General features: G+C 36.7%; 1 protein-coding gene across 1 annotated transcript; it reads left to right on the forward strand.

Moving 5' to 3' along the window:
* Positions 1 to 386: 386 nt before the first annotated feature.
* Positions 387 to 9337, forward strand: LOC149257289 (cyclin-A1-4-like). Its single transcript, XM_089369537.1, has 11 exons — positions 387 to 861; positions 1046 to 1421; positions 1811 to 1950; positions 7470 to 7562; positions 7646 to 7779; positions 7896 to 7971; positions 8075 to 8151; positions 8285 to 8318; positions 8414 to 8557; positions 8683 to 8817; positions 8933 to 9337. Exons 1-11 carry the CDS (start codon positions 619 to 621, stop codon positions 9002 to 9004), a joined length of 1524 nt encoding a protein of 507 aa, XP_089225663.1. The 5' UTR covers positions 387 to 618; the 3' UTR covers positions 9005 to 9337.
* Positions 9338 to 10350: the final 1013 nt, after the last annotated feature.

Here is a 10350-nt window from a genome sequence, read left to right on the forward strand (position 1 = left end):
GTTTAAATAAAAATAAAATAAAACATATACACTATGTATTCTACCTATCATAGTTTAAAGGAACAACTTAAAAAAAACAAATATCCTTAACCATTAAACCCACCTTAATACAAATATCCTTAATAATTAAACCCACCCCATTAAAAATACTTAATATATTCCAAATTAAAATTAAAACTAGCTAAAATTAAGATTGAGTGAGGCACAAAATAAAACTCATAAGGAGATAAATTGCCCGTAAAATATGGTATTTCAAAGGGGAGCGTGTATTAGTAAAATATACGATTTAAATAAGAGTATGTACATATGAAGAATCGTATAATTCTCAGATTTTCAAAATTTTGAACCTTATTCTACGCTCGGTTCCTGCAGGGCTTCAACGGTAGGATCGTTACTAAGTATAGTGTTAATGTGAACATCGAAAGCTAGTTTTTAAAATCAAAGGCGACGGGAACCGGTTGGATTATTGCCTCCTGTTTGTTAAACTGTCCGAATTGCATTCATCATGTCGATTTAACTGTTTAATTTTCCGTTTTCCCCCTTGCATTTCCTGCCGGCAGGTGCTTATTTCAAGCAGGCTCGGGTATCTTGAAGGATTTTATCTTTTCACAGAAAAAAATGGCAGAGCAAAGTCGTAGATTAAAATCCCGTGAAAATCCCTCAGTTGCAGCAGCCGGGCTATCGCGGACGACGGCAGAAATTCCACAGAAGGACGATGCGCATCCGAAGAGAGCCTCTCTCAATGTTGGATCGCGGAGTCGCGCTGTTCCGCCTGTTCAGCAGTCTAGGAGACGCGTTCCTCTTTCCAATTTGACAAATCAGCCCCCCACCCAATCTAAGCATGGCATTCCCCACAGCCAGGTGAGAACATTTTCAAAATTCTCTTCCATTGGGTTTTCTTGGTTTGTCATTTCTATTCAGAGTATGCAAGGGGTTTAGGGTTCTTAGAGTACTTATTGTATTTGGACTGGGCAGTATGCTGTTGTTAATTTCAGTCTGAATTTGTAAAAGCATGAACAATCTTTATGATTTCTTTGTGGTCAAGGGATTTGTTACCCAACCAACATCTTCAAAGGCCAGGGCTAGAGGGGCACCCAGTGGCACAAGAGACTCTGAAATTCAAAAGGGCGCTGCAAAATCGTCTATTCCCAGACACCCTGCAAAACCCAGTAATGTCGATCTAAGGGTTCCGAGAAACAATGTGGCCCACAGTAGCTCTGTTTCCTCTAATCCAGACAACAGTACTTTATCTCCAGCAGAAAAGATTTCAAGTACAACTGCTTATGATTCTGCAATTAGTACAGCTTCAATTACTACGGAAGCTCTAGCCACCAACAGCAGCGCTTCAGATATTGCTTCCTTGGAGAAGAAAACCTTGCAGAACCTGTACATTTCAAAGCATCATTCAAAGCCATTGGAAGGTAATTCAATGAATAAACCCTGTGATTCATTGCTTATGTTCTATGTTACCAGAAACCTGAACAGGGGTTCATTTCTTGTTTTTGTTCCCACTCCTCTCTGGTGGTGCATTACTAATCAATTTAATATGCATAATATTTAAAATGCATAATATAGAGGAGGTTGGGGGGCGTTCATAATTCTTATTTCCCCAAATCCTTTAGACCCATTTGTCTTCCATTTCTTGTTTCCTGTTTCTGGAAACATGGTATTTTTTTGTGTTTTATGTATTGGTATGCCTTTCTTGTTCATTTTCAATCTCAAAACTAGAAGGGTTTCTATTTTTTAACTAGTCAACGTAAGCTGCATTTTTCATGTATGCCAACTGTTGTAACAATGATACTTGTTACAGTCCACCTATTTGAAGAAAGGACTCCAGTCGCAGCAGGGGTGCAAGGATCTAAGAGTGTTGACATTGACGCAGATAACAGAGATCCTCAGATGTGCGCATTCTATGCCTCTGATATCTATGACCATCTTCACAAAATTGAGGTACTTTTGACTTCCTACCCTTAATTTTTTCATATTTATATAGCAATATGACTTTTCAGCTGTGTAATACAAGTAATTCAGATGTAAGATATGACTATAACAACTGGCGCAATTCATATGTAACATATGACTATCACTACTGTTCTTTTCTCAATAAATAATCAGAAATATAACTGGATAATTCCAGCTTAAATGGATTCTCCTGTACTTACTGGATGAAAATTGGGAGCTGCCCTTTTGTGGACATTTATTTTCACTCCACCCGAGACTGTTTCAATCAGGCTTGCACTTGGGAATGGTTTTTCTGAATCCCTTATATGATTTAACTTTGCTAAGCTTTTCATTACTGGACCTGCAACCTTGTTTATAACTCCTTATCAATTGGAGTTTGGAGCGGTAATCTCAAACAGGTTTTAAAAGGCAATTTGTTGGTTGAGCGATGAATGGCCCTGCTATGACACTGTTGCAGGTATGGTAGCCTTTTCTCTCATGTTTCAGGCAGCCCACCCGGAAAGTCCATAGAGATCCCTTCTGAAAGAGTTGAACACACTGGAAGAGGAATATACAACACTAACTTTATATTTGCTGGTTTACAATTTTTCATAGTGCACAACGCTGGATAAATTGGCCACCTCAGTCTGCATTCATGGCTTTTGTTGGTTTGCTTCTGTTTTTATTACACCAAAATGGCCAACAGCTTGTGGGTTTCCTGCATCAAACTAATTCTAGCCTCTCCTCCTGGGATGCATACAATAAGATAATAGGGATCATGTCTTCATTATTGAGATATGATTTGGATGTATGAATATATTTGGACATTTGGAAAAGCTTATCCTTGAGTTATTGTGTAACTTATCTCTTAGTATGAGAACATTTTTGTATTTGACCTTAGCTCATTAGTAGGTCATGCCATATAAGAAGGAAGTGTGCTAAGTTGCAGGAAACGCAGGTACAGGGTCCGTTTCCGTACGGAAACGAAATGGAAATGCGTTTCCGCGTACCGTACGGCCTAAAAACGCGTTTCCGGCCGTACGGCCACGTTTCCCGAAACGGAAACTTGGCCGTACGGCAGGAAACGCATTTCCAGGCCGTACGTGCCACGTTTCCCCAAAAAAAACACTTGTTTTTTTTTTTTTTTTTTTTTTTTTGTTTATTTATTTATTTATTTTTTTTATTTAGGGTTTCCAGGTAGTAAATGTGATGTAAATTTAATCTTAATGTTTAAATGTTTATGTAAGTAAATGTATCATTCATGCTTTATGATTGCACATATATATAATAATAATTTTTAAATATTTTTAATATATATATATATATATTATTATATATATTCGCGTTTCCCCGTTTCCAAAATTTGGGGAGGTCGCGTTTCGTTTCGCTTCCCCGTTTCGTTTCGCTTCCGCGTTTCCCCGTTTCGTGCAACTTAGGAAGTGTGTTAATTTCTCCGAGAAATTATGGGCTTCCCTATCCATGGAAAATGGCTCTTAGAATTTACAAGGAAATTACAACAAAACTTGAGATAAATTCTTCCAGCAAAATCAGTAACCCTCTCGGCCTCCTCAATCCCTTGTGCATCCACATGTGTGGGCTTGTCTTGCTCAGAAAACCCCCTTGACTCACACAAGTGACCTCCTTGATGTAGAAGAATCATCGGCCATCTCACTCGTGCGGATCCCTACTAATGTCTTTCGCAGCTAGCTACAGAAAATTCTTCTGCTATCTTTTTCCTTCTTCTTCAGCCCTTTTGAATCTCTCACAAAAATCTGCAATATTACTTCTGCAAATTATTGAAAAAACTCTTTGAATATCTCTTCATTTGTGTCTTCATTCTCTCCCTTAGGCTGCTTTTATAATTCTCCATATGCCATATTTGTAATCTCTAAAATGATTGAGAGGTAGGATTAAATTTAACTTTCTTTAGAAAACAATCTTACCCTTCACTAGGGGCTTGGTGAGAATATTTGCTACTTGCTCTCTATATTTGTCATCTGCCATGAATATTTGCCACCTGTCATGAAACACTATATTTTTTGAAAGCTTGATACAGTTTTTGTTATCACAGTGGATCATTGTAGGCCCCATCTCAAGACTAAACAATCTTGCGAACATCTTGCGAAGCCATATGGCCTCACAACTCGCTAGATTCACTGCCATGTTTTCAACGTCTGCTGAGCTAAGTGCCACTGAATGTTGCTTTGTGCTAAACCATGAGATCATTGCCGATCATTACACTTCACTACACTCCCAATCTAATTCGAATTTGTCTAGCCTTGCAATTGCACTTCACAACTCTGACATACCTTTGTCCAAACTCCACCGTATCACGAAGATACTTGAGCACATGCTTTGCTTCCACTTAATGAACCCTCCTCGGCTCCATCATAAATTGGTTGTTTGTGTTCACAACAAAACATATATTTGGTCTAGTATTACTAGTGTATTCATTTGAGGTGTGGCTATGCAGCTAGCATACACATACCTCATGTGTATACTAATAATACTTATTGTAATTAAGCACAAAGTCAATCACTCAGCAGGTAGGCTAATAAGATAATGTAAGATAATAGGTTCAGGTAGGGCATTAAAAATCCTAGTTTGTCTATAAGAGAGTGATTAAATGTAAGTTTCTCTGGTTTTTGCTTTGAAACCTTGGCTCTCATACTTATAGTGGAATATTGCATTTAACATGGATATATTAGCCTCCATCATTGAGGCATATTTGAGGTTATATACAAATTGTGGAGGAATCCCCTCCTACATTTTTCTTGAAATTGCTATGGAATATGATATTATGAACATCTAAGTAGTTCGTACAGGGCTACCGAGTTTGGAGCACTAAGTACAAAAACTATACAAAGGATGTGAAGCAATCTGAAGTTTGGCACTTTGGAAAAATATTAAAGAGGAATATAAAAGAGAAAGATGGGCATGGTGTAATTTACAGTAAACTTGCAAGAAATGGTATATGGACAGTTGTCATAGATCGAAAGATGGCTACTCCTAGTTTTCTCTTTGATACACACACCCCTTTATATGAAGAGCACATGAATGAGAAAAGACATGAGAAGGTGTTGGCTATCCATTTCTATTATGATTCTTCTATAAGGTAATGTTCCTTCTAGAATCACTTTTTTATGGCTATACCGATGATGTTTTTGCTATCAAGGGCCCTATCAATTTGGATCCACATGACCATGGTGAGCATCTTGAGCACCACACTCAACCATTCATGTGGCATTATTTGGAATTCAAAATGAGTATTTGCACATTAGACCTATGTTTATAGATGAGCTTCTTGGATTACTTGAATGCTTGTACATGGGACCCTAGTTCTTGGACTATTTTAGTGTTGTAGTCAACATTTGTACATGGGACCATTGTTTATTGCTATACATCATTGCTATACATGGGATTCTCCCTATGGGTGTAATAGGGGCCTATGCACATTAGAGTTAAGAATAGTTAGGTATGGTGCAATTTAATGTAATCTGGCCTACTTAAAGAAGGCCTAATAATTAGTTAGCATTTAGTAGCTATAAATAAGGACAAAGTTCTCCTTATTGAGCATTCATGACAATATAATTGTATTGGAGCTTATCTCATTGGGAGGTTGCCCCCAACTGAGCAGGAGTTGATACTTCCATAAAATGTTCATTTTATGGTCTTGCCTTACCATAAGAGTATTTTGATATATGAAGTGAAGGGGCATTTCTATCATATTCTTGGTTATATTTCTTGCTATCACATAATTGCATCATACACATGACAAGACAACTTTGGTGTTAGCCTCCAAGTCTACATGTACATCCTAGGGTTTGAGTCCTCAAATGCTAGGTCTTCAACTATTGCATCATTGCAAGCACCAAGACCTCGATGACACATCAGTAATACAATATTTATGTCTTCCTCCAAGCAAGACATCACAACAAGGTCAAGGCTCGTCAAGCTAGGCTCTCCATGATCTTGTCCTAGCCTCAATGCATCCCGCAAAAACAAGGCTACAAAAGCATCCAAGGTGTTAGCTCTTATCTTCTTGTTTTACACTAGGGTAGAAACCCTAGCACTATAACACAACACATGACAAATCATCATCACCTCAATGTCATGTTCTTCTCCAATGTTTACTTGAATAACACAAATCCTAGTGCCTCCAAGAGAAAATTCTAGCATCTCACTGGTGAAATCTCTCTAAGAACATCCAAGACATCTCTTTGTCTTCTTTTCTTATCTTGGGGAAAGTGTTTGTCTTCTTATCTTATTGATATTATTCTAACTTGCATGATTCAGGGTTGAAGGGGAGAATAGTTTGCACCTTGTTTCACAAAATGCTGAAAGCATTTGTTCTATACCATGCTTTGTAGTGGGAAAGTAAATATTTCTCTCCCATTCTTTTTGCAGAGTTTCTGATTTTTGTTCTGTGCTCTGTCAAATTTATAGTGTGCGATGTCCTAATGCAAAAAAAAGGATCGTTTACTCTACAGAGATTTTGGGAGAACACATTTTTTTTGTTTCTTCTACAGAAGATTAAATTGCACAAATAACTCTCTTTACATGACCTTTCTTAAAGGCACAGTGTTGGTAACTATGTTGGAAATTATCGTTTCCAACTTATGTTTCTTTGTAACAAATGAATTTTGATTCTGACATTTGACTTATTCACCTCACTTGACACTTTGTCTGTTGCATTTTTACTTGAACACCCCCCCTAACATTCCCCCTTAATGGACATTTCTTATTTTAGTACACAATATATCTCTGGTTCTCTCTAGCTTATATGTATACAGGAGATCAACTCAATAGTCTGTACAATGTTGGATTCGTTGACTTATAACCAATCTGATTTATGTTTCCAATTTTATAACCAATCGAAGGTATTTGTTTCTCCTAAATTGCTTCAAAATTCTTGTGTAAATTTGTTTGTTCATGTTTGTATATGTTTATGTTAAATAAATGTGTTGAGGTTGGACTAAATCACATTATTCTACAAATCATTGTTGTATGTACCTTCAAAAAACTCTTGTTGAGTTATTAAGGTCTTTCACCCATGTCTAGCTGACTTGAAGTAACACATCTTAATCATGTTACAAGACATTTGCTTTTGTTTGCTTGGAAGCATTCTCCAGGTCTCTATTGTTAAACTGGTGAACAATGAACAGGGCCCTTGATTTAAAGTCTGAGCATTCAATTTATTTTTATTCATTTTCCCTCGTTTTGGTTCATGACAAACATGGAATATCCTTCTGCCATTAGGTCTGTTGTGCCTGAGGATAACTTTGCATCTAACACTAGCCAGAGATTTTGTAATCATTTTGAATATCATGTTGATGTTGGGGATTATTGGCACCTATTTTTAAGACATGAAGAGTTGGCCAGGCAGCCTTGTCTGAAAGTTGTCCATTTTATTACCACAGTATTGTGGATTGTATGATGTTCGAATGTTTTGAATATCTAAAGCACACTTATTTTTCAAGTGGTTCTTTTTTTGAGTTGATTCTAGTCTATATATTTGGCATTGGCAGAAGAAGAGAAGGCCATCAACGGACTACATGGAGGTAGTTCAGCAAGACATAAGTACTAGCATGCGGGGAATATTGATAGACTGGCTTGTTGAGGTAATTGTTGTTCTTTTCTAATTAACATATTAGGTATGAAGTTTGAAGTTCTACCAAGCTATTAATTATGCTTGAAACTGCAGGTTGCAGAGGAATACAAACTTGTTCCAGAGACCCTATTTTTGACTGTGTCCTATATAGACAGATATCTTTCTCGTAATGTTACAGTCAGGCAAAGATTACAATTGGTCGGCATTTCCTGCATGTTGATTGCATCGTAAGAATCATTACTTCCAGCACAATTGCTCCCTCTATTATGCTCCATGCATCATTTGCATATAATATGCTTTGTATATTCATATTTCCTTCTTGTGGTTGTGTGTTTGGACTCAGGAAACACGAGGAAATAAGCCCACCCCAGGTGGAAGAATTCTGCTACATTACTGACAATACATATTTTCGTGACGAGGTTGGAATGTTTTCCATTTTACAATCTTACAAATTTCTGTGCCTGTTTATTTGCCTAATTAGGTCATCATATAAACTTGTTATCCTATCATGATTTCTTCCAGGTCGTGGCAATGGAAAGACAAGTGTTGTGTCAACTTCATTTTGAGCTTAGTGATGCCACAATTAAAAGCTTCCTTGGGTGTGCTCATCTCATTTTTCTTTCTTTTGATATTTTTTTTTATTTGTGAATTTAAAGGTCCAGCTTTATGATAGAATTATGTTGTACTGACTTTATTTCCTGCCAACTCTATTAATCTCCTTTTACCTGATAGGCGTTTTATACGAGCAGCACAAGTGTGTATTAAGGTATGGAGTACTATTAAAGACTGCATTGATACTTTTAGATGGTTGCATATCACTGATTAAATTATGACATCATTCTTATTGTTTTACATGTTTAGTCTCTACAGCTGGAGTTTCTGGCCAACTATCTTGCAGAATTGACTCTCCTGGAGTACAGTTTTCTTAAGTATCTGCCATCTTTAATAGCCGCCTCTGTAGTATTTCTAGCAAAGTTTACGTTGAATCCAACAACAAGGCCTTGGGTAATTTGGTTTCTTTATAATTATCTGTTGATAGCTTATAAAGATGATAGTAGGGAGTGTAATGGAAGGTTTGAAGTTTGAACAGTTTTGATGTGCTGAAGCTATCTTATGTTTACCTTGTCCAGAATGCTACCCTGAAACACTATACTTGCTATCCTGCATCTGAATTGCGTGAATGTGTGAAGGAATTGCATGAACTGCAATGTAATACGAAGAATTGCACCCTCACTGCGATTAGGGACAAATACCGGCAGCACAAGGTGAATGCAAATTATTTATGTAAAGCTGAGCTTACATTCACTAAATACTGTGGAAAGCTATATGATTTTAGATTTTATCAATATGCTATCTAAGATAATGTTTGTATTTTTGCAGTTCAAGTGTGTCTCAACCTTGGTTCCTCCAGCTGTCATTCCTTCAGACTTATTTTTCGACATCGATGTCTAGATTCCCTTACTTCGAATGGAATGCAACCAGGATGGAGAGAAATTTGATAAAATTCTACTGATATTTCATTAGATGATCTGTATGATTATAACTAGTCAGCAAAGCAGATGCCAATGTGTCTACTTTTGCATCCATAGCTCATGCGTGCAAAATTGGTTGCGGATTGATGGGTTCATTTCTCAGATAATCCATTGTAAAATTCTTTAGTCAGTGGATATTTGCTGAAATTGGCATGGTTGTATTTCTGTGAAATAAACTTGGGAGGAAAGATTGAATTACCATTCAGTTCCCCTTTGGGTGATGCTATAGAGAAACACTGTATTACTACGTAAATATCGTTCAAATTGTTACAAGACCTGCTCGGCGTTCTTTATTCAGGGTATCAACTGAAACTTGATATTTTGATTTCAGTTTAGGATATAAAGTTAACATGAACAAGTTTTGCTTGAAACTATTCGTAGCATTTATAATTTTCAGGGAAGATTGTCCAATTCAGTTTAGAAGTTGTTGATCATGTTATATGCAGGAAAATGTAATTTTTTTCTTTCCTTTTTCACAAGTGTTGATATTGTGAATTTTAATTGATTTTTTTTTGACCTGGATGGCAACTGCATAGTGGGCTGGAAGTTAGAGGTACTTTGACTTTGCGTTCAATTTTAGTGGTTACTGTTTTTTTAAGTAGTAGGTTATTGCGATGAGTATATCACATAGAGGAGCATTATGTCATGAATTGCAAAACACTGAAATATGCTTAGTGCGTACAATTCATTTGAAGGATTATTATTTTTTTCCTCCAAATGAAAAGTCATAACCTTTTATTATACATAAAAAGACTACATTCTACAGATTTTTGAAACATCATTCAAAACCTGATTGTATAAACCAGAGGCATGTGCAAGCAAGCACTCTAAAGCGTTTCAAGAGACCTTCCTCAGAATTAGGCAAGCACTCTAAAACGTTTTTCAACAGACCTTCCCCAGATATAATCTAAACTTTTTAGGAATGGATTACAAGCCAAAAATAAAATCCCATATACCATGTACTCAGAAAAATTACTTAACAGTCCACACATCGATAGTGTTCCCAAACAAGACGCCAAGAAGAAATTCAAATAAACAAAATGTCATATCCAGGAACTATTTGCCTTCAGACTAAATAATATTTAATGGTCTGATAGGGTTTTCCGTAATAGCTCCATCTAGTGACCACAAAAAACTTTGAATTCACTGCCAGTTGCAAACCTCCTTTTGAAAAAGCATCCTATGCTAAGTTAAGGTCTCTATAGAGATTAAGGGGGGAAATGTTGGAGAACAGTTTCCATCCTTTTCACCTGCTTTAGCATAGGC

The sequence above is a fragment of the Pinus tabuliformis genome, chromosome 6 (assembly GCF_031772625.1).
Source record: "Pinus tabuliformis cultivar Carrire ecotype Pingquan chromosome 6, CPIR1, whole genome shotgun sequence".
In the NCBI taxonomy this organism is placed as follows: Eukaryota; Viridiplantae; Streptophyta; class Pinopsida; order Pinales; family Pinaceae; genus Pinus; species Pinus tabuliformis.

Bases quoted from the DNA above. Each gene is read 5' to 3' on its own strand.
- LOC149257289 (XM_089369537.1), top strand. From the start codon at position 619: ATGGCAGAGCAAAGTCGTAGATTAAAATCCCGTGAAAATCCCTCAGTT. The intron at 1,951-7,469 runs GTACTTTTGACT...TGGCATTGGCAG, and splicing joins ACCATCTTCACAAAATTGAG to AAGAAGAGAAGGCCATCAAC. The intron at 7,563-7,645 runs GTAATTGTTGTT...TTGAAACTGCAG, and splicing joins TGATAGACTGGCTTGTTGAG to GTTGCAGAGGAATACAAACT.